The sequence below is a fragment of the Staurois parvus genome, unplaced genomic scaffold (genome assembly GCF_062004578.1).
Source record: "Staurois parvus isolate SC_StPar_1 unplaced genomic scaffold, SC_StPar_1.0 ptg001489l, whole genome shotgun sequence".
Classification (NCBI taxonomy): domain Eukaryota; kingdom Metazoa; phylum Chordata; class Amphibia; order Anura; family Ranidae; genus Staurois; species Staurois parvus.
In genome coordinates, this window is record NW_028319285.1 from 875,001 (window position 1) to 900,788 (window position 25,788).

General features: G+C 42.4%; 1 protein-coding gene across 1 annotated transcript in view; it reads right to left on the reverse strand.

Moving 5' to 3' along the window:
* The window catches only part of LOXHD1 (lipoxygenase homology PLAT domains 1), a 296,932-nt gene extending 278,375 nt beyond the window's left edge, over positions 1-18,557 (reverse strand). The window contains exons 1-2 of the mRNA XM_089662524.1: positions 18,524-18,557; positions 17,883-17,997 (exon numbers count right to left, since the gene is read on the reverse strand). Of these exons, the coding sequence (XP_089518650.1) occupies positions 17,883-17,997; positions 18,524-18,557 (149 nt within the window). The remainder of the gene's footprint in view (positions 1-17,882; positions 17,998-18,523) is intronic.
* Positions 18,558-25,788: the final 7,231 nt, after the last annotated feature.

Here is a 25,788-nt window from a genome sequence, read left to right on the forward strand (position 1 = left end):
AGCCACTTCCAACCAAGGATGTCTTTTGACTATGGCCCGGTTGGAAAAAAGAAGAATCAGCAGAACGGAGGGCAGGAGACTGTTGGGGTGATGCAGAGGCAGGAGAAGCTTCTGCCCCAGCTGCACCCCTACCACCACAGCATCCAAGGGGGAAGCCTCTCCTGCCTCAAGCTGGCCCTACTGCACTGCACAGTGCTGCCAGTCTAGCATGTTTCAGGCACTGGGATCTAGAAATATTTAGTCAGGAGGACTGACACTGTATGAACATTACAAGGGTGAAGTCACCATTCTGGTTAGAGTTAGAGCATTAGGTGTTAGAGCGTTAGGGGTTAGAAGGGTTAGAGTTAGAAGGGTTGGGGGTTAGAGGGTTTGGATTGGAAGGTTAGGGTTAGAGTTAGAGCATTAGGGATTAGAGGATTAAAAGACGTTAGTGGGTTAGGGTTGGAAGGGTTGGGGTTAGAGGATTAGAGTTAGAAGGGTTAGGCATTAGGGGTTAGAGCGTTAGGGTTAGAGTTAAAGGGTTAAAGTTAGAGAGTTAGATGGGGTTAGGGTTGGAAGGTTAGGGTTAGAGTTAGAGCATTAGGGGTTAGAGGATTAAAAGACGTTAGAGGGTTAGGGCTGGAAGGGTTGGGGTTAGAGGATTAGAGTTAGAAGGGTTAAGCATTAGGGGTTATAGCGCTAAGGTTAGAGTTAAAGGGTTCAAGTTAGAGAGTTAGATGGGGTTAGGGTTAGAAGAGCTGGGGGTTAGACGGTTAGGGATAGAAGGGTTAGAGTTAGATGGTTGAAGAAAGGAGGCTTGAGGATTAGAGGGTTAAGGTTAGAAGGGTTAGAATTAAAGGGTTAAAGTTAGTGGGTTAGAGTTGGGGATAGTAGGGCTAGGGTTAGAGTTAGAAGGGTTGGAGTTGGGGATAGTAGGGCTAGGGTTAGAGTTAGAAGGGTTGGAGTTGGAGATAGTAGGGCTAGGGTTAGAGTTAGAAGGGTTGGAGTTGGGGATAGAAGGGCAAGGGTTAGAGTTAGAAGGGTTGGAGTTGGAGATAGAAGGGCTAGGGTTAGAGTTAGAAGGGTTGGAGTTGGGGATAGTAGGACTAGGGTTAGAGTTAGAAGGGTTGGAGTTGGGGATAGTAGGACTAGGGTTAGAGTTAGAGGGGTTGGAGTTAGGGATAGAAGGGCTAGGGTTAGAGTTAGAAGGATTGGAGTTGGGGATAGTAGGACTAGGGTTAGAGTTAGAGGGGTTGGAGTTAGGGATAGAAGGGCTAGGGTTAGAGTTAGAAGGGTTGGAGTTGGGGATAGTAGGGCTAGGGTTAGAGTTAGAAGGGTTGGAGTTGGAGATAGAAGGGCTAGGGTTAAAGTTAGAAAGGTTGGAGTTGGGGATAGAAGGGCTAGGGTTAGAGTTAGAAGGATGGTAATTGGGGATAGAAGGGCAAGGGTTAGAGTTAGAAGGGTTGGAGTTGGAGATAGAAGGGTTAGGGTTAGAGTTAGAAGGATTGGAGTTGGGGATAGAAGGGCTAGGGTTAGAGTTAGAAAGGTTGGAGTTGGGGATAGAAGGGCTAGGGTTAGAGTTAGAAAGATGGTAGTTGGAGATAGAAGGGCTAGGGTTAGAGTTAGAAGGGTTGGAGTTGGGGATAGTAGGACTAGGGTTAGAGTTAGAAGGGTTGGAGTTGGGGATAGAAGGGCTAGGGTTAGAGTTAGAAGGATGGTAGTTGGGGATAGAAGGGCAAGGGTTAGAGTTAGAAGGATTGGACTTGGAGATAGAAGGGCTAGGGTTAGAGATAGGAGGGTTGGAGTTGGAGGGTTAAGGTTCGAAGTCTAGGGTTGCAGCTAGAGGGTTAGGGTTATTTTGAAGATTTTCCCTCACCTCTTGTTCTGGGAAAAAATCTACCATTTTGAATTGCACATCACTTTGAATATCCCCAATGGGAAAATGGTCAATAAAAACCAGGCATAGGGTTTAACCTTTGCCAACAATTTCCAAAACAAAAATTGCTTCAACCTACACTTTAAGTCTGAGAATTGAAGATTCTGGGGAATTCTAGAAAAAAGCCTTGAGTATCTGGATAAAGTGATAGCTAGGGTTAAACATGACCTTTTTATCCATAATAGTACTACAAAGCTGTAAGATCTTTTTAGATAGTACCAACCTTTCTTTAACTGAAATGTTACAGCGAAATTGCTGAGGGGAAAGTAATATTTTTTTCCATCCTATTTTGTCAAAACCCTTCAAATACATGAAATGTGCACTCTTGCTCTTGTATAATCTCTTGAATTAATGAAACAAAATTTATAGCAGTAAAACTGCTGCCGAACTACAACATCCATCATCCGTTTATTTGTTATGGGATAACTGAGCCTATGAGATAATGAGATAGCAAGCAGCTATATGAGATTAGCAGCACTCCCTTTAAGAGACTGCTTCTAATCTCAGCTTGTTACCTGTATGAAAGACACCTGGTAACCAGAAATCCTGCTGAATGATAGGGGATCAAATATTTATTTCCCTCATGAACATGCAAATCAGTCATCATTTGTTAGACATGCATTTCTGCTGAATTTTTTGCTGCTATTATGTCTCTCAGTGTTACAATACACCGAACATTCGATTTTTAGACCGATCATTTATTTGCGAGTGGGCAAACATTCAAAATCAGCAGGGGATCAAATACTTATTTCCTTCACTGTATATATATATATATATATATATATATATATATATATAATCTCTTACCTCTGCTTTCTCCTTCCTTGGGCTTCAACATCAATCATCGCAGCACTAAGGAGCTGAAAATATTGCTTTGTTTATGTTACATCTGTCTGCATCTTCTCTGTAGCTGCAGACAAGGACTGAGCACTAAAGGAAGCCATCTTATTTAATTTTCATTAATATTTAAAGAGTTGGTATATGATGAAAGGAAACCAGACATGGGAGAAGCATCATACCCCCGGTAATACTGCTGAGAGGGACCTCGGGTCACATGATCCTGACAGGACGAATTCCACATCTGCATTTGTGGCAATTTTAGCTTCAGTTTGTACAGAGTGGCTATAACCTTTGTAAAATATGGAGATTACAAGTGAAATGGCAACTGCAATGGGTAGTTTTTTTTAACTTTGAATTTTACAGCCTAATGCAGGCCATAGACTGTTCGTTTATAGGCCGAATTTTTGACCGAAAAACGAAACATTTGTCGTTCTGTTGCCACCAATGATTACGAAAATCGGCTGTTTTTTGTAAATTTTCCAGCATGACTGATAAAAGAAATGAGGAGGAACAGCGAAAATCGGCCAATGACATTGCCCCACTAATGGTGCGAATATCGGCCGATTATTCTTTCAGATGAAAATTCGGCCGATAAACGAACCGTCTATGGCCTGCATTAGAAAGGAGTGCAATTAAAGCTGAGAATATGCCAGTTATTGTTTCATTGGCTCTACATACCTTTTTGATTTCCGTCTATGATGCAATGCACTTGTGTAATCACCGGAGAACATAAACTGCTAAAAGCAGTCAGCTCCTGGATGAGTTTAGATGCAGGCAGTAGAGTAGACAACACAAGTCTGTAGACCAGGACTGGTAACAAAGAAGGTATTATGGATCCCTCTATATATACATTTTAATTTTCACAGCTGGCTCTTTGGAATTGCAGGGAACGGGGAAGGGGTCAGGAATAGTAATAAAAAAAATAGATAGGCGACTGCACACCAAACAGATCCATCCAATCTCTTTATTGATGATTAACCGGGCTAGGGTTGTGGGGAAGAGACCCTTGTCCCCACTGGCATGGGCAATGCCTAGGGCACGTGGCCTGGAAAACCACGGGGGGGGGGGGGCGCGCTCGTTCGTCCCCCCCTCTCCTGCCCTGCTGGACCTGTGCTCGAATCAAGGGTCTGGTAAGAGTTTAGGGGGGACTCAATGCTTCCCCCCCCCCCTGTTTTTTGGGGTGGGGCTCCCCTTAAAAGTCTTACCAGAACCTGGTATGGCTTTTAGGCGGAACTGCACTCACTAGAAGGAGTCCCTTCTAATCTTCCTACTAGACCTAAAGGGTCTGGTAAGGGGTCTGGTAAGGATTGGGGGGCCCCACACTGTTTTTTGTTTTTTTTGTTTTTTAATAAAAATATCATTTAAAAAAAAAAAATGTCAGTCCTGCTGCAGCAGGTTCTATACATTGTGCAGATGTGCAACTTTTCAGGTAGTTTAAGGGGCATGATATTTAAAGGAATTTTTTTTGTTCTTTGAAAAATGACTGCCCCTTTAAAAAAGGTACTTTTTGAAATTTTTAAAAAGTCTGGCATCTCTTTTTTTTTCTTCTGAATTTAACCCTTTAGTGAATGGGTAGGGGTACAAGTACCCCTTAGTCGTTCACAAGGGGGGGCAGTATCAGGGTGCCCCCTTATTTAAAGGGGCACCCTGATACTAATGAGCTCCCCTGATGGCAGACCCCCACAACCACTGGGCCAGGGTTGTGGGGAAGAGACCCATGTCCCCATTGGCATGGGGACACCAACCCAATGTCTAGGGCACGTGGCCAGGAAAGCCACGGAGGGGGGGGGGCATTCATTCCTCCTCCCCCCTCTCCTGCCCTGCTAGACCTGTGCTCGAATCAAGGGTCTGGTAAGAATTTAGTGGGGACGCAGCGCTTTCCCCCCCTCCCCCGTTTTTTTGGGGGTGGGGCTCTCCTTAAAAGTCCTACCAGGGCCTTGTATAGCTTTTAGAGGGTACTCTACTTACTTTTTTTTTTTTTACTGTGGGGTCCCTCCTAACCATCCTGCCAGACCTAAAGGGTCTGGTAAGGATTGGGGGGAGCCCCACACTGTTTTTTGTGGGTTAAAAAAAAAAATGTCAGTCCTGCTGCAGCAGGTTCTATACATTGTACAGATGTGCAACTTTGCAGGTAGTTTAAGGGTCATGATATTTAAATGAATTTTTATGTTATTTTTTTTTGGTAGTTTGAAAAATGACTGCCCCTTTTAAAAAAGGTACTTTTTGAAAATGTTGTCTTAATTTATGTCCTTCAGGGCAGTACCCGAGTCCCCATGCCCCTTTTATGGCCAATAACTTGCATATATGCCTTCAAAATGGGCACTTTTGGATTGACAAGTTCGCGTCCCATAGACTTGCATTAGGTTCAAACATTCATTAGGGATCGAATGTTTGACCGCGAGCCGAACACGGGGGTGTTCAGCCCATCACTAATTATAACATCTTTCAATACACAGGGAAAGAGAAGGTAGAAATAACAGGTAACATGTTTTTTTCTGTCTGATTCTGGTCATTGTGTGCAAGCCCTTCCAGGGGCGGACTGACAACTCATGGGGCCCCCGGGCAATAGGGAATCATGGGGCCCCTGTGTCCTTGCCCAAACTCAAAAAAGCCCATGAAAAAGGTACCAGGGGCATCTCATAGGGCCCCCCTACTGACCCCGGGCCCTCAGGAAGTGCCTGAGTTTCCAAATGGTCAGTCCGCCCCTGAGCCCTTCTAATACTGGCGGAATATTGAGCAGATGTGTTGTTTTTCTTAGTCCTTGTCTGCACTTACAGTGTGGATGCAGACAGGCCTAATGTAAACAAGGTGATGTTTACGGTGCTCCAGTGCTGTGATGACAGATCCCAAAGAACAAATTAAAAAAAAGGGAAGAGATAAGATGTTATATCTGCAAAGTTACTTATGCAGGCCATAGACGGGCTGTTTATCAGCCGAACTGTCGGCCGATAAACGAAAAATCGGTTTTTGCCGTTGCCAATGCTGCCACCAATGTCTACGAAAAACGGCCGTTTTCGTGGATTTTTCTGCATGACCGATAAAAAGAACCGAGAAGATCCACGAAAAACGGCCGACGGCATTGCCCCACTAACGGTGTGAATATAGGCCGATTTTTCGTGCGGACAAAAATTCAGCTAATAAACGACCCGTCTATGGCATGCATTACTGGGGATCGTCAGATCGTCCGATGGATTGGATCTGTGGATTGGGGAGCATAATGGATCGGAGTCCGATCGATTATGCTCAATCCGCAGATCCGATCCATCCTGTGGGGATTGTTAGCATGCAACCTATACGGGGTGACACCGGACCCACTCCACGAAAAGGTAAGTTGTAAAGAAAGCCGACGATCCCCGCAGGATGGATCAGATCTGCGGATTGGGGAGGATACTGGATCGGACTCCAATCCATTATGCTCAATTCGCAGATCCGATCCATCCTGCGGGAATTGTCAGATCGTCCGATGGATCGGATCTGTGGATTGGGGAGCATAATGGATCGGAGTCCGACCGATTATGCTCAATCCGCAGATCTGATCCATCCTGCGTGAATCATCGACATGCAACCCATACGGAACGACACCGGACCCGCTCCACGAAAAGGTAAGTTGTAAAGAAAGCCGACGATCCCCGCAGGATGAATCGGATCTGCGGATTGGGGAGCATAATGGATCTGACTCCAATCCATTATGCTCAACTCTGCAGATCCAATCCATCCTGCGGGGATCGTCGGCTTGCAACCTATACGGGGTTAACTGATCTCTCCACGAGCTCCACGAAAAGGTAAGTTTTAAAGCAAGGCGATGATCCCGGCAGGATGGATCGGATCTGCAAATTGGGGAGCATAATGGATTGGAGTCCAATCCATTATGCTCAATCCACAGATCCGATCCATCCTGCCGGGATTGTCGGAGGGGGTGTCACCAAGTGTTACCGTACCGGGTGACACCAACCCTAGGGACGCCCCTGCACTGGATATATTAAAAGCAATAATGTGTTCTAACAGTACAGGCATCGCAGGTAAGTTGGTAATGATGGCATCTATAGATCGGCAGCAGCTCCTGCATGAGACAAGGAGACTCCAAGCACAAGGGTCTGCACTCCATTGTCATGTATTTGACTACCAGTATTACAGAACACGTCTACTAGCAGCTGGAAGCTGACAGCAGACGTGGCTTTGATGGGGGGCCGAGACCATGGGAGCAACAGACAAAGGCTGCAGGACAGGAAAATTGTCAGTTTACCCCAGCAACCAATCAGAGGCTTGCTAGCATTTTCTGATATGCACCAAAAGAACACTAGAAGCTCATTGGTTGCTGTCGGCATCTCTTGAGGTTTCAACCCCAACATACGTTATTCCTGATTGGAGGTGCAATCTGGTAGCCTGTTTTCTGGTGCTGTGCAAAAGAAAGTTAGTGCATGCTTATACAACAACAACATATAACCTGAAAATACATGAAATTTCAGATGTTTTTCGCCATACAAGAAACAAGAGGTGGTGGAGCCCGGTCGGAAAAAAAAAAGTCTGGAGAAGTGACTTTTATTACATTTACTGTAGATTTTAATCAACTGTTTCAAATTTGATGGCTCTGTTCAATTGGGCACTCCAGGTATGCTAAAGTGGCTTCTCAAAGCGCTATTATCACTTTACAGTACTGCTTGAGAAGTCACTTTAGCACACGGTACGACTTCATGCCCACATGGAAGAAAAATATATTTGAAAAATATTTTTAAAATACTCTTCCCAATTATATTGACATATATTTGAAATACTATAATTTTGGCCGTATTCAATATATTTCAAAATATATTTCAATACACACATATATATATATATTAAATATACTATATATGAAAACTATTATTAAAAATACAGTTTTAAATATACTGTATGTCTTTAAAAATACATTTAATCTACATTTTTGGAATGCATTTACTACAAACATATGTAAAAATATATGTTAGAATGACTTTTTTATATGTTAAAAAAAAATCTGAAGAATATATAAAAAACGCATTTTAACATACAATATATATATATATATATATTTTTTTTTAATATATTGAATACAGCCAAAATTCATATATATTTGAAAAATATATTGACATATATTTGAAATACTACAATTTTGGCCGTATTCAATATATTTCAAAATAATTTTCTATACGTACATTTTATATATATATATATATATATATATATATATATATATATATACACACACATACTGAATGTTGAAATGCGTTTTTTATATAGTACAAAATATATGAAAAATATTTTTAAAAATACAATTTCAAATATCCTGTTTGCCTATATATATATATATATATATATATATATATATATGTATTGAAATATATCAAAATATATGAAAAATATTTTTAAAATATACATTTTTTTTAATATATTCTTCAGATTTTTGTTTTAACATATAAAAAAGTAATTTTAACATATATTTCTACATATATTTGTAAATGCATTCCAAAAATGTAGATTAAATGTATTTTTTAAGACACAGTATATTTGAAAATGTATTTTTAAAAATATTTTTCATATATTTTGTAATAAAAATAAAAATTTATTTCATTAATTTCAACATACAGTGTGTATGCAATCTTGTAGTCTGTTTTCGGCCAAAATTGTAGTATTCAAATATATGTCAATATATTTGGGAAGAATATTTATAAAATATATTTCAAATATATTTTTCTTCCATGTGGGCGCAGCTCGATGGATCGACCCCATGAGCCAAAAGGAAATTTCCACAGTGAAATAGCAGACTAAAGCAGGCTGTGTGTTTAAAGGGTGATTCACCCAACATGTACAGTCATGGCCGAAATTGTTGGCACCCTTGATATTTCTCCAGGAAATCATGTATTTCTCACGAAACGTATTGCATTAACACATGTTTTGCTATACACATGTTTATTCCCTTTGTGTGTATTGGGACAAAACAAAAAAAGGGAGGAAAGAAAGCAAATTCGACATAATGTCACACAAACCTCCAAAAATGGGCTGGACAAAAGTATTGGCACCCTTTCACAACTGCGGATAAATAAGAATGTTACAAGCATGTGATGCTCCTGTAAACTCACCTGGGGCAAGTAACAGGTGTGGGCAATATAGAAATCACACCTGAAAGCAGATAAAAAGGAGAGACGTTCACTTAACCTTTGCATTGTGTGTCTGTCTGTGCCACACTAAGCATGGACAACAGAAAGAGGAGACGAGAACTGTCTGAGGACCTGAGAACCAAAATTGTGGCAAAATATCAACAATCTCAAGGTTACAAGTCCATCTCCAGAGAACTAGATTTGCCTTTGTCCACAGTGCGCAACATTATCAAGAAGTTTGCAACCCATGGCACTGTAGCTAATCTCCCTGGTCGTGGACGGATGAGGAAAATTGATGAAAGATTGCAACGCAGAATAGTCCGGATGGTGGATAAGCAGCCCCAAACATGTTCCAAAGACATTCAAGCTGTCCTGCAGGCTCAGGGAGCATCAGTGTCAGCGCGAACTATCCGTCGACATTTAAATGAAATGAAACGCTATGGCAGGAGACCCAGGAGGACCCCACTGCTGACACAGAGACATAAAAAAGCAAGACTACAGTTTGCCAAAATGTACTTGAGTAAGCCAAAAGCCTTCTGGGAAAACGTCTTGTGGACAGATGAGACCAAGATAGAGCTTTTCGGTAAAGCACATCATTCTACTGTTTACCGAAAACGGAATGAGGCCTACAAAGAACAAAACACAGTACCTACGGTAAAATATGGTGGAGGTTCAATGATGTTTTGGGGTTGTTTTGCTGCCTCTGGCACTGGGTGCCTTGACTGTGTGCAAGGCATCATGAAATCTGAGGATTACCAAAGGATTTTGGGTCGCACTGTAGGGCTCAGTGTCAGAAAGCTGGGTTTGCGTCCAAGATCCTGGGTCTTCCAGCAGGACAATGACCCCAAACATACGTCAAAAAGCACTCAGAAATGGATGGCAAAGAAGCGCTGGAGAGTTCTGAAGTGGCCAGCAATGAGCCCAGATCTAAATCCCATTGAACACCTGTGGAGAGATCTTAAAATTGCTGTTGGGAAAAGGTGTCCTTCCAATAAGAGAGACCTGGAGCTGTTTGCAAAGGAAGAGTGGTCCAAAATTCCGGGTGAGAGGTGTCAGAAGCTTATTGATGGTTATAGGAAGCGACTGATTTCAGTTATGTTTTCCAAAGGGTGTGCAACCAAATATTAAGTTAAGGGTGCCAATACTTTTGTCCAGCCCATTTTTGGGGTTTTGTGTGACATTATGTCATATTTGCTTTTCTGCCTCTGTTTTATATTTGTTCCAATACATACAAAGGGAATAAACATGTGTATAGCAAAACATGTGTTAATGCAATACCTTTTTTGTGTGAAATACTTGATTTTCAGGAAAAATATCAAGGGTGCCAACAATTTCGGCCATGACTGTATATTCCAGTTTTTGGTGGATGCTGGATGCCATCACTGAGGGATCTATTTATAAAACATTTGTTGCACGAATGTCAGAAGTCATACGTGTCCCGTAGTTTCAATAAGAGATTAATGCCTGTATCATCAGCTCCACATAGTGGCCAAAATGCAGTATAGTTTTCTCATTGTGGTATTTCAGGAAACTACAACATTTAGGCCACTAGATGGAGCTGACGATACAGGCATTCATTTTCTAGAAAAAAAAAATAGAGGACATTTCTTTCAAAGTGCAAGAAAGCTTCTGACATTAGTGCAACAAATGTATGTTAAGTGGAGTAAACAATGCCTGATCTTTGGTATTAGGGGGAGAAATAGTTGGTGTAAGTGGGAGAATATGCCCCCCCCCCCATTGTTGGTGTCTGTGGAAGGAATTATGCCCCATTGTTGGTGTCATTGGAAGGAATTATGCCCCATTGTTGGTGTCATTGGAAGGAATTATGCCCCATTGTTGGTGTCATTGGAAGGAATTATGCCCCATTTTTGGTGTCATTGGAAGGAATAATACCCCATTGTTGGTGTCAGTGGAAGGAATTATGCCTCATTGTTGGTGTCATTGGAAGGAATCATACCCCATTGTTGGTGTCAGTGGAAGGAATTATGCCCCATTGTTGGTGTCATTGGCAGGAGTAATGCCTCAAGGGTTGAATAAAAGGCAAGCAAAGGGCCACATCCGGCCCTGGCGCCACATTTTGGAGACCAATGTGATAGAGAATACAACAGGTGGAGCGGGGTACCCTGAAACAATCTAACTGTAGAAAGAATAAGAATTTAATGGGCCTATTTATGAATGTGACAAGCAGATGCAGTACATTTTGGGGTCTACTTATAACACTTTGTGACATGCATTGACAAATTGACAAATTCTGACCGTATTTCTCTTAGCACAGTGATTTCCTATGAAGATTAGCTCCATCTAGTGGTCATGGTGCAGTATATTCGCCATTTAGGTATTTCAGGAAAAATAACCACATTATGGCCACTAGATGGAGCTGAGAATGTTAGGAAATCACTGTATTAAGAAGAATGCGGTCAGAATTTGTCACGGATGGACGAATGCTTGTCACACTCGTTCACAAATGTTTTTTATAATTATACCCTAATCTGGTCAAACCGTTGGGATAGATATTATAAAATGTAAAAGCTATTGAAATGACAAAGGTTTCAATCTCCCCAACTCTATCTAAGCTTAAAAAAAAAATTCTCAGATTTAGATACACTTTGATGGCTCACGCAGTGTTATTGAACCCACAACAGTACAATCAGTCTGTAGATGCAGTAAAGCATGCTTGTTATACTCACTGTGGAACCTAAGGGGTTAATCCTCTGCATTCTTTAAAAAGGCTGTTTGATCCTGTCTTCTCTGATCCTCCCCTTCTTCTACTGTCCCTTGGGGGGCAAGCTGCACATGCTCAGTTTGGTGTGTATTGCTAGAGAGGTTTTTTTTTTCTTGGGAGAGTGCATGTGATCAGCACAGGGCCAATCAGCACTGTCCAGAAAGAAGGTAAGAAGTCATGCAACCTCCTATTGCAGAATGAAAACTATTCCTACAAGCTTTAACCAGTGCTCTGCTGGACACTGATAGAAGTCACAAGACTGCTAACTGCTGATGAGAAAAGGTATTTAGCAGTTTATATTTACTACAATAGTTGCAGTTCTGTGTACTGTGGGAGACTGGATATAGTGAATGCAGGGTCCGGGGATACCGGATATAGTAAATGCATGGTCCGGGTAGACCAGATATAGTGAATGCAGGGTCTGGGGAGACCGGATATAGTGAATGCAGGGTCCAGGGAGAGCGGATATAGTGAATGCAGGGTCCGGGGAGAGCAGATATAGTGAATGCAGGGTCCGAGGAGACCGGATATAGTGAATGCAGGGTCAGTGGAGAGCGGATATAGTGAATGCAGGGTCTGGGGAGACCAGATATAGTGAATGCAGGGTCCAGGGAGACCGGATATAGTGAATGCAGGGTCCAGGGAGACTGGATATAGTGAATGCAGGGTTCGGGGAGACCAGATATAGTGAATGCAGGGTCCAGGGAGACAAGATATAGTAAATCAGGATCCTGGGAGATCAGATATAGTGAATACTGGGTCCTGGGAGACCAGATATATTGAATGCAGGGTCCAGGGAGACCAGATATAGTGAATGCAGGATCCGGGGAGAGCAAATATAGTGAATGCAGGGTCCGGGGAGACCGGATATAGTGAATGCAGGTTCCGTGGAGACCAGGTAAAGTGAATGCAGGGTCTGGGGAGAGCGGATATAGTAAATGCAGGGTCCAGGGAGACCAGATATATTGAATGCAGGGTCCGGGGAGACCAGATATAGTGAATGCAGGGTCTGGGGAGACCAGATATACTGTAGTGAATGCAGGGTCCGGGGAGACCAGATATAGTGAATGCAGGGTCCGGGGAGAGCGGATATAGTGAATGCGGGGTCTGGGGAGAGCGGATATAGTGAATGCAGGGTCCGGGGAGACCAGATATAGTGAATGCAGGGTCCGGGGAGAGCGGATATAGTGAATGCGGGGTCTGGGGAGAGCGGATATAGTGAATGCAGGGTCCTGGGAGACCGGATATAGTGGATGCAGGGTCCGGGGAGACCGGATATAGTGAATGCAGGGTCCGGGGAGACCAGATATAGTGAATGCAGGGTCCGGGGAGAGTGGATATAGTGAATGCAGGGTCCGGGGAGACTGGATATAGTGAATGCAGGGTCCGGGGAGACCAGATATATTGAATGCAGGGTCTGGGGAGACCAGATATAGTGAATGCAGGGTCCAGGGAGACCAGATATAGAATGCAGGGTCTGGGGAGAGCAGATATAGTGAATGCAGGGTCCGGGGAGACCAGATATAGTGAATGCAGGGTCCAGGGAGACCGGATATAGTGAATGCAGGGTCCAGGGAGACCAGATATAGTGAATGCAGGGTCCTGGGTTTAAGAACACTTTAAACGTTCCATTATATGTGTTAATTGCACGCCATGACACCCAGTATATGCGTTGTGGTGCACCACCGTGTCTTATGTGTTGATCTTTACTGTAAAATGCAATACTAATGGCACCGCACACACAGCAGGGGCATTGTCGTGTTCTATGGTAATGCGCATTAACGTGCGTTGTGCTAAGGCAGCCCCACATACGCTTCGCAAAGGTTGAAAAAATGTCACTTTCTATACAAAGCAGAACACACAACGTATTGTATATGTATTGTAGTGCAATGCGGTCCATGAGGATCTACTGTGCAATGCATTGGGATGCCATTCGCCATTACTGGCACTACAACACACTGCACGTAGAGTAGGCGCGTTGTGGTTTTAGCGCACATTATCCCAACCAGAAGTGTGAATGGGCCCCACTTTCCAGCACTCACCAAACACTTTTTGCTGATTTTAGCCATATAGTTCACAATGATGCCTTGAATGGAGTGCAGAGCCTCTCAAATATTCTCTTTCAGATTTTCACATTTAAAGTCGCACTTTCGCCGCCAAGTGGATAACAAGGGTTGGGGGGGGCGCAAACTTATTAAAATCTCTTAATATAACAGGATTTGGAGCGAGTGGAGCTTATCAAACTGCAGAACTGCCAGGTTCCTAATCCCCACACCGACTAATTGAAGCAGCAGAATTAATGGAGATTTCACATGCGGGGCGATAAGCGAAAACATTGTCTCTGCTTATCCAAGCAAGCCCTCCAATTGACGCCGTTCTGAGAGGAGACGTTTGAGGAGTATGGCAAAAAAAAAGGATAAAAAGACCATTGAAATCTCATGTATTTTCGTTACCACATCACTGTGTACACAGGGTAAGTCTCTTCAGTGCTCCTAACACCCAGAACTGGGCTGTTACCTCTTGTCCGTGCTGTAACGAGGATAAAACATTAAATACTTCACAACAACAAGATACCATATAATACAAAACATGTCAGAATTCCTAAACCTTCGGCACATCTTAATGTGAAATACTCTCATTTCAGCTCAAGACCTCTTGATACAATAAAAAAAACAATTAAATAACAACCCAGATGGAAGAAACATATATTTGAAATATATTTTAAAAATATCCTTCCCAAATATATTGACATATATTTGAAATGCTACAATCTTGGCCATATTCAAAATATTTCAAAATTTATTTCGATATATATATATATTGAAATATATTGAATGTAGCCGTGTGTATGTGTATGTATATATATATATATATATATATATATATATATATATATGTATATATATATACATATACATGGCTATCTTCAATATATTTCAATAAATATACATATATATATATATATATATATATGTGTATATATATATATTTATTGAAATATATTGAATATAGCCATGTGTATATATATATATATATATGTATATATATATATATATATATATACTGTATATATATATAAACACACACATGGCTATGCTATATTCAATATATTTAAAACAAATATAATGTATATATATATATACATATATGGAGATATAGATATATAGTATAGATATATATATATATATAGATATATATATATATATAGATAGATAGATAGATATATACACACTGTATGTTGAAATGTGTTTTTATTACAAAATATATGAAAAATATTTTTGAAAATACATTTCAAATATACTGTTTGTCTTTAAAATCTACATTTTTGGAATGCATTTACATATATATGTAAAAATATATGTTAAAATGACTTTTTTATATGTTAAAAAAACCTGAAGAATATTTTTAAAAAAGTTTTCAAATATATGTTTCTTCCATGTGGGAAGCAGCACTAGTATGCTACAATTGTTAAGATCCAACCAGGGGTGGACTGACACCACATGGGGCCCCTGGGCAATAGGGGGTCATGGGGCCCCTGTGTCCTCGCCCACACTCAAACCACACCCAGAAAAAGCCTATGAAAGGTACCAGGGGCATCTCATGGGGCCCCCTACTGATCCTGGACAGTGCCTGAGTGCCCAAATGGTCAATCCACCCCTGGATCCAACCTATGAATAACCTTACTTTGACCGTGAGAAATCAGGAAAATAAATTCTTCCAAATATGAATGCCCTGGTTTCTCTATAAAGATGCCTCATCTCAAATTCAACAAACAATGTAGAGACTGTTCGTATACGAATATTACACCATTCCAATGGACCGAATGTTCCTCAGACGAGAGTACACTTCCTGAGACCAGCCCGGGTGCAGGAGAAATTGGCGGTTACCAACTCCACACCACCTGATCTCCCTCTTCATCCTTTTTTTTCCCCACCTCCTTCCTTGAACATACCTTTCTGATGTATCTGCCACTCTTTACCCCATTCTTCGTTTTATAGTTTACTTTGTACCCCCATCCTGAACTAGTTTCAGAAAACATGTAAACCCCAAGGGGAGCCGAAGGAAGACACTCTACGGATTGTTGTTCACTAACTTATTATATTTTCTATACCACAGACATGATTGTTAAATTTTTTGCTGAAGGCAAGATTTTTGTACACCGGGTACGTAAGACATGTCGATCTGGACATGCATGTCAGTAAGACAAATGTCCATTTCTTCTGCTAATCCGTTAAATAAAGAATTAAAAAAAAAGAAATAATTGGCCTGTGCTGCGGGCTTTGCCAAGTAGCATTGGCTTGGCCATGGAACTATGCAGGTGAATCAACGACACCTCAAAGAACCACTGGAAACCTCTGGAGAAACCCTCCTTGAGAATGGTTGGTTTAAACCATGAAGAAGGCAGCAGGAGGAGTGGGAAAGCCCCCAAGGTGGCTGGCAACACCCCAAACTATGGTGGTGAGGTTTTACTGCTGATATCTACCCCTGCAAGAAACCATTGGATGTGTAACTTGAGCACCACAGTGACTAAATGGTTAACACTTCCACCTGGCAGTACTAAGGTCGTTGGTTTGAATCCCAACCACTGCACCACCAGCCTGGAGTTTGCATGTTCTCCCTGTGCCTGTGTGGGTTTCCTCCGGGTACTCCGGTTTCCTCCCACACTCCAAAGACATGCTGGGAGGTTAATTGGCTCCTGTCTAAATTGGCCCTAGTATGTGTATGTATGAATGGGAGTTAGGACCTTAGATTGTATGCCCCTTTATGTGCATTTGTATTTAGAAGCATTTTTTAAAGATAAGCACAGGAGAACCTCCCAAATGCCCAGAATGCACTGAAAAGTGGTAAATTATTAACTATTTCAGACTGTTTCAGATAAATACTGAGAGTAGAAGCAGAGACAGCAGTATGTGTTGAGATTAGCTTAGGTGTGAGTTGCTCATTAACATTTCTTTTGTTTCCAAGGGTGGAAAGGTGTCTGGTGGAGGGAGTCATTAAGGCCACCTGTCAGGAGGTCTTCATGAGGCATTTGAGGTGTGAATGGTCATTAACATATCTTTTGTTTCCAAGAGTGGGAGAGGTCTGAGGTGTGAATTGGTCATTACAATGTGTGACAAGCTTGGTAGGAACATCCTGTGTTCAGTGTTTTGTCCATCTAAGTACCTTGAAAACGCTTTGCATGCATTTTTCATGATAAAAAAAGGCTCTGGACAGCATCGGGAACTGGAAGAGTTAAAAAAAAATTCAGACATAAACGCTTATAAATGCGATTTGCTGCATTTAGCCACGTTTACAAGCGTTTTGCATTTGAAACGCTGATAAAATCGACTGCTGAACGCAAGTTTTCTGCATTCAAAAAATGACTGTAAACAACTGTAAACGACGATGTGTACATGGACACGTAGGAAAACATTAGGGGGAGTTCAGGGGCTGCTGAAAAAAACGCTGAACAGCTCCTAAACGTGAGTTTATCAGCTGCAGTGTACATGAGCCCTAAAGCTGAAAAACGTTTTTTCCCTCATCTGAAACACCCCAAGAGGTGTGGCAATAACGCCCTGGGCTCAAAGGAAATAGGATGAAAGATGTTGAGTATTATTAAACCTGGAAGAGGATTTAGGAGCCATGGCAGAGAAAAAGGACATGGCGGGCAGTGCTGAAGCATAGAAAGGGTGGGTAAAACTGAAAAAAATATTTTTTTTCAGGGGGTGGGTGTGACTATGACGCCCAGAGCTCGAAGGAAATGGGTTGAATGATGTTGGGTGTTATTCGAGATGAAAAAGGACAGACAAGTCATCTCTTAGATTGTAAACTCTAACGAGCCGGGCCCTCTGTCTCCTGTTGTACTAAATTGTATTGTAATTGTTATGTCCACCTTCATTTTGTAAAGTGCTGCGCAAACTGTTGGTGCTATATAAATCCTGTATAATAATAATAATAGTTATTACAATGAGATGAAATAATCCTCATCCTACCACAGCATATTATATTACTGTACATATTATACTACAAAAACTATACTGGATTAGATTTCCATTATTAGACCCTGTAGGCAAACAACCATTGGTGCCAAAAGCAACATCCATCCCCTAGATTTGTTGTTGCCTTTACTGTTCCTGACCTGACTTACAATATTGTGGCGGTCCGAAAAAAAAACAAAAAACCACCATGTGATGGTACAATGTTGGCTGCATAACATTCAAAATGCCCTCAAGATCTTTATTCACACATTGTTGGGGCTGGACGAATCAACCCCTGACCCCGCAACATACATTGTGTGATCCACTGTACTTACTTGCTGGTAAGATGGATCTTGGGTGTAATTCCAAACTCCCCAAAGAGGGTGATAAAGACATTGGCATCAGTGCCGGCTCCTCGTACATCGCCAGTTATGGTGACCACTTCGTAAACTATTAAAAAGAAAAAAGAATATAATATCCATTGAGTTGCTATGGATAATACAAAATATCCTCTTCATTAAAGTGGACCTAGACTCAGGATGCAAGGAGGCCACCATATGTTGGACCTTATGGATGCAAGGAGGCCACCATATGTTGGACCTTATGGCTGCAAGGAGGCCACCATATTGTTGGACCTTATGGATGCAAGGAGGCCACCATATTGTTGGAGGCAGTGGTGTATTTAGGTTTCATGCTGCCCTAGGCAACACAAAAATTGGCTCCCCCCCCCAACCAACCCTGACACAGACCAACACCCCCCTCCCCCATGAAGAGAGCCTGACATTGACCAACAACACCCCAGCCCCCACCCTCAGCCCCACCTGAGAGAGCCTTTCACTACCACCGCCCCCCCTACACTGGCAACCCACGCCCCCCACCCTGGCAAGAGATAAGACACTCACCTTCACAGCTCAGGACATCCCCAGGAACAAGAGTCAGGCTATGCATACACCATCAAGCAGCCTTCAGCTCCCACCTGGTCTCCGTGCTGCGTGTGTCCCTTCTTCCATTCCTTCTTTCAGGGGACGGCGCTGCCACCCTGAAAAATGCCGCCCTAGGCAAATGCCTTGTTTGCCTTGTGGTAACTAAACCCCTGGTTGGAGGTGCAGGTCATAGTTGGGCAGTGTTTCCTGTTTCTAGACCCCAGCCCTGGCTAATAATTGCATAATGCTCCAAATGTGTGCGTTCAATCCAGGGGCAGACTGACCATTTAGCCACTCAGGCACTGCCCGAGGGCCCGGAGTCAGTAGGGGTCCCAATGAGATGCCCCTGGTACCTTTCATAGGCTTTGTTGGGTGTGGTTTGAGTGTGGGTGAGGACACAGGGGCCCCATGATTTCCTATTGCCCGGGGGCACCATAAGTTGTCAGTCCGCCCCTGGTTCAATCTCAACTACATGAAATTATAGCTGTTATTTCTAGCATTAATTGCAGGCAATCGCTGACAGTTTTAGTATCACAATTTGCAAGTGTGGAACCGTGCACTCAGCCTTATGCAGGCCATAGACGGGTCGTTTATCGACCAAAAAATCAGCCGATATTCACGCCATTAGTGGGGCCAGCCCGTCGGCTGTTTTTTCGCGGATCTTCTCATTTATTTTTATCGGTCATGCTGGAAAATCCATGAAAAATGGCCGTTTTTCGTGGATATTGGTGGCAGCATTGGCAACAGGGCCGACCGATTTTTCGGCCGATAAACATCTGCATTAGAGCCTTGTTGGTCTTGAAGATTAAAATAAACCATTAAAACGGGTGTGGTTTTATCTATTCATTAAATCTTTACATTTTGGTTAAGTATGATTTAGTAATGCTGTTACCAACTTAAAAAAAAATTGCAAATAAAAGCACAAAAAAACTGGTATTTTACATGCTTAATTTTAGTGGTTTTTCTTTTCATATATAATTTTTTTTCCATTCACATGTAAAGTGCCTCTATCTTCTAGAAAATGTGAATGGTCCAGGAAGAGTAATTTTTCCAGCACACCTCCCTCTCTCCTTGCACACTATAACGCTCTCCTCTTCTGGGACTGCCCAATTATGGAAAAAAAAGAAAGGAAAGAAAAGAAAGTAAAGAAAAGACTAAAGACTGGATGAAAAGAAATGTAATCTCCAAACACGGAAAGGTTTCTTCACAGTGAGAGCTGTGAAAATGTGGAATAGACTCCCTCAAGAGTTGGTTGTGGCCAGCTCAGTGGATTGCTGTAGGAAAGTCCTGGATTCTTTCTTGGATACACAGAATATAACTGGATATAACATTTATAGGTAAAGTTGATCCAGGGAATATCCGATTGCCTCTCGGGGGATCAGGAAGGAATTTTTTCCTAAACAGGCTGAACTGCTGTAATACTGACACTCAGTGGCTGAATATCTCCTTGCCATGGGAACTCTGCCATACTGAAGTTTCTATCTGCCAAACCCAGCTCTGATGAAGAAGGGAGCACCCTTCGAAACGCGTTAGCCTTCACCCCCCCCCCTTTTTGATTTACCTGTAACCCTGTTTGGATTATGGTTACTTATGCCTGTTATACAATCATTTTGTAAGTATATGTCCTTATTAATAAAATTAGTCACTATTTATTGAGGTAATGCGCAAGGTTTGTGCGCTCTTTCTTTCATCTTCCTCTACAGGAATTTTTCCCCTGCAGGAGCAAATTGGATCGTGCTTTGCTGGGTTTATTTTGCCTTCCTCTGGATGAACTGTAGGTATAGGATTATAACTTTTTTTATTTCTATGGTTGAACTGGATGGACATTTGTCTTTTTTCAGCCAGACTAACGATGTAAAAAAAAAGAAAGGAAAAAGAGAAAAAAAAGAAAAATGGAGAAAAAGAAAGGAAAAAAAAGAGACTAAAAGAAAGGAGAGAAAAAGAAAAAGAAAAGAAAGGTAAAAAAAAAAGGGAAGGAAAAAAACAAAGAGAAAAGGACAGAAAGAAAATATAGATGTCCTCTAGACAAAAACTTGTGGTTGACTACGACTGCACATTTTCCATATACAGACCATAGTTTCGGATATAGTAAAATAATTACTGTGTCCTAACTTTTCTAACTTGTCATGATGTACGTAATATCATCAGAATATTATTATCATTATTATTATTATACAGGATTTATATAGCGCCAACAGTTTGCTCAGCGCTTTACAATATAACGGGAGACAATACAATTACAATACATTTCAGTACAGAAGGAATAGGACGGCCCGGCTCGTGGAGCTTACAATCTAAAGGAAGGGGGAGGTGATACAAAAGGTGATAGCTGCGGGGGATGATCTGGTGGAGGTGATTCAAGTACAGTTCTTAGGTGGAGGTGCGGTAGGCTTCCCTGAGGAAGTGAGTTTTCAAAGATCGCCTAAAGGCAGACAGGGTGGGGACTGACCGGACATGCTGTGGTAGAGAGTTCCAGTGGATGGGAGAGGCTCTGAAGAAGTCCTGGAGGCGAGCGTGGGAGGAGGTGGTGAGGGAGCTAGAGAGGAGGATATCATGGGAGGAGCGGAGCGGGCGATTTGGCCGATATCTGCGGATGAGGTCAGTGATGTAGCTAGGGGCAGTGTTGTGGATGGCTTTGTAAGTGGTAGGAGGAGTGGAGGAGATCGACTGTTAGGTGAGGGCGGGGTAGGCTTCCCTGAAGAGATGGGTTATCAGGGTGCGCCTAAAGGTGAGGAGGGTAGGTGACAGTCTGATGGATTGGGGTAGTGAGTTCCAGAGGATGGGGGAAGTCCTGGAGAAGTCCTGCAGTCGGGCGTGGGAGGAGGAGACCAGGGAGCTAGAAAGTAGGAGGTCTTGTGAGGAGCGAAGATTACGGGTTGGGTGGTGTTTGGGTATCAGGTCGGTGAGGTAGTTTGGGGCAGCGTTATGAATGGCTTTGTATGTCTGTGTTAGTAGTTTGAATTTAATGCGTTGGGCAATCGGGAGCCAGTGGAGGGAATGACAGAGGGGGACAAATGTGTCTTTATCAAATTAAAAACCATTTTGTGTCGCGCTCCACTAACAATATACACAAAAATCAATTAGTGCAAAACAATAAACTGATTACTAATATATTTCCGTAACGTGATGTTATCAATCACGCTAGTAATGCATGCATATCTTCACATATAAAGTCCTCAAAAGGAATCCTCAAAACAATCCGTGATTCTATAGTGTCTTCTATGATATATAAAAAAATGGAAAATAAAAATGAGAATAAAGAAATAAAAATATATATATTAAAAAAATACATATAAAAAATGAAAGCTGCTTTGATTTTTGGGAACACACATATACGGAGGAAAAAGTCTGAAAGGAGACAAGAGACCCCCTAGAGGGAAGAGAGATAACTCCATCCATCCATCCATACTCAGGAAAAGGATCTCTTGACAACGGCTGTATCTGGGATACAGGGATTTATCCATTTGTCCTATTCTGAGCCCAATTAAAGGGACACAAGCCTGTATGACCTCACTTAACGGTTTGGTCATACACATCAGGTGAGAGCACAACTGGTGAAGGAGCACAGTATACATTTATAAATTTGGTGGACTATTTTTTTAATATTTTTTTTTACTTCTTTATTCTCATTTTTATTTTCCATTTTTTAATATATCATAGAATACACTATAGAATCACAGATTGTTTTGAGAATTTCTTTTGAGGACTTTATATGTGAAGATATGCATACATTACTAGCGTGATTGATAACATCACATTATGGAAATATATTAGCAGGGACGGACTGACCATTTGGAAACTCTGCCCGAGGGCCCGGGGTCAGTAGGGGGCCCCATGAGATGCTCCTGGTACCTTTTTCATAGGCTTTTTTGAGTTTGGGCCAGGACACAGGGGCCCCATGATCCCCTATTGCCCGGGGGCCCCATGAGTTGTCAGTCCGCCCCTGTATATTAGTAATCAGTTTATTGTTTTGCACTAATTGATTTTTGTGTATATTCTTAGTGGAGCGCGACACAAAATGGTTTTTAATTTGATAAAGACACATTTGTATGGGTATGTGTATAGTGTAGGCGACCCACTGATTCAATTTATATATGTATTAATTCAGTCACTATATGATATCTTCACTTTTTATTTTAATTGATCAAATAATTTAAATACACCATAGTAGCTCACAAGAATCATATTTATAAAGTCCAAAAAAGCTGATTTACCGCGTTTTGCCGCATTTTTCAGAATTAGAGCGTTTTTACAGCTAAAAACCTCCTCTAGAAGCCCACTAGTTCTGGTTTTTTTTTTCTGCAGCCAAAAAAACGCCCCTGTCAAAAAAACGTTGATTCCAGTGTATGTGTGCATGGACACATAGGATAACATGGAAATATATTAGTAATCGGCTTTTTTGGACTTTTTTTGACCAAGAAAAACATTTTTATTTTTGGTAAAAAAAAAACGCAAACGTGAAAAAACACGGCAAAACGCAGCTAAACGCTAATGCAAAAACGCTAAAAACGGTGAAAAACTCACATTTTTAATGTGACTTTACACAGTTAATGTTACCAGCGTTATTAAAACACCCCGTGTGCATGGAGCCTAATGGTTAGTACCAGGGGCGGACTGACAACTCATGGGGCCCCCGGGCAATAGGGGATCATGCGGCCCCTGTGTCCTTGCCCAAACTCAAAATAGCCTATGAAAAAGGTACCAGGGGCATCTCATGGGGCCCCCTACTGACCTTGGGCCCTCGGGCAGTGCCCGAGTTTCCAAATGGTCAATCCGCCCCTGGTTAGTACTTATGCAGTCCTTATGCAGCACTAGGGTCCTTGGTTTGAATCTTGGTCAGGACACTGCATGGAGTTTGCATGCTCTCCCTGTACTTGAAAGGGTTTCCTCCAAGACTCCAAAGACATCCTAGTAGGTTAGTAGGCTCCTGTCTAAATTGTCCATAGTACCTGCATACAAATTGGCTCTGCACATGTGTTATCACATTCTGCATTCAAGTGGTAAACCCAGCAATCAGGGAGTGTTGAGGAAAGACCTGGTGACCTGCCTTATAAAATAATTGGCAATGAAATTCTATGGAAATGTCTTTCAAGCTTATGAGACACGGCGCTCAGACACCCGGCCCGCCGAGACGGATATATGCGTATCCTATATACTTAAATATTCTTTACAGTCTTGATGAAATATTATTTACAGTTTATAACTTCTGTGAATATTTTATTTTGACAACTAAATGTATTTTACTGTATGCTTCTATTTTTCTTCTTCTTATTATTTTTACTGCAGCCTTAGGGTTCGGTAAAACAAACAGTTGATGTGGTGAATTAAACGTGCGGCTGTGCGGGCCAAGTTTTGCGCGGGCACGAGAGCCCATTCATTTGAATGGACTCCCGCGCCTGTGACACGCAGGGAAGAAGTCCCTGCACTTCTTCTGAAAACACACCCCGCACGGGAACCTTAGTTCCCAATATGGTTGCGTTTTCCAGTGCGGGGGGCGTGCCATTAGAACTAATGTCACCCGCCCGCGGGTCCTCATTTCTCTGTGCGGGTGGTGAGGCTGCACGGATTTTCATGCGAATCTGCAGCGGCACCACCTGCATAGATGTGAACCTAGCCTTACTATCACAAAGCTGAGCCCCTAAACTTCACCCTCTAACTTCTGACGCTAAGCCCAACTGGACACTGACCCATAACTGCTTGCCGCCTGTGGAATGCATACATACAGCAGCTTATTGGGTGGGCTTTAAAGCCCACATGCTGCACAAATGCATCCGTGGTCAGCATAGGTTTCTCGCTGTGCACTCCTAGCACAGGGACTGAGCTGTCTAAAGCTCCTGGTCTCTAGTAATGATCAGGAGTTGGCGGGACCATCTCCCAATCATGTGACCGCTGTGATAACCAATCAGGAGTAAAGACCCTGTTAAAGGGATGCTGGGGAGGGAAGGGGTTAAATAAGTCAAAGGGGCATATTTGTAAAGCCGGGAATGTGACATTCACTGAACATTCACTAGTGATGAATCAGTAGCTGTCAAATAAAACACACGCACAAGGAAGATTTACCTGTTACCCTCCAGAGGATTTACCCCCCTTCCTGACCTGGCCGTTTTTTGCATTTACTATATCTGGTCTCCAACAGTACACAGAATATGGAAGTGCAATTATTTTAGTAAATATAAGTTGTTAAATACCTTTTCTCATCAGCAGTTAGAGCAGACTTGTGACTTCTATCAGTGTCCAGCATAGCACTGGTTAAAGTAGGAGGAGTTTTCATTCTCCCCTGACCTTCCTATGAGGCTGCATGACCACAGACCCCCTGTCTGGACAGTGCTGATTGGGCCTGTGCTGATCACATGCCTCTCTAGCAATATACACCACACTGAGCATGTGCAGTTTGCCCCCAAGGCTATGTTCTATCAACAGATGGATTGAAAACAGTAGATGAAGGGAAGGATCAGAGAAGACAGGATCAAACAGCCTTTTTACACAATGCAGAGGATTAACCCCTTAGGTTCCACAGTGAGTATAACAAGCATGCTTTACTGCATATCCAGACTGATTGTACTGTTGCGGGTTTAGTAACACTTTAACTGAACAAACTAAAATAAGAAGCTGATTGGCTCCCATGCACAACTGCACCCGTCTGTGCACTATCCAGTTTTAGTAAATCAACCCTACAGCATCTAAATCTGACAAGAAGACTGTACAGTCACCAGATCGCTACCAGGAACCCCCAGAAGAGCTGTAATCATCTCCCTCACACACACAACCCCATTGCCATGTATCCCGCGTTCTGCTGTCCAACCTGCGAGTCTGGGGCATAGAAGGTATCGTCAGGTAGAGAAGAAGGAGACCAGCGAATGTCCACTCTCTGATCTCCTCTAGCTAAGAACAAGCGACCTCTAGCTAGAAGCTCTGATTCTGATCTGTTCTGATGAATCTACCCTAATAAGCAAGGGTACTCCTGGACCTGCCTGTGTACTTCCCTTGGTTAACCATGAGAGTTATGCTGGCCCCTAGACTGAACGAAAAAAGAAAAAAAAAATCCAACAGATTCCTTCATCCACAGTAAACAGCCAAGATGGACATATCTGAGAGTTTTGTATTCTGACAGTGAGCTCTGGTGGCTGTCACAACACAGTAGGTACTGACAAAAAGTGACTAAAGCTGATTTGCTGTTGTCACCGTTCAGCCAAGAACATGGGCGGACTGACAACTCAGGGGTCCCTGGGCAATAGGGGATCATGGGGCCCCTGTGTCCTTGCCCAAACTCAAAAAGCCTATGAAAAAGGTACCAGGGGCATCTCATGGGGCCCCCTAC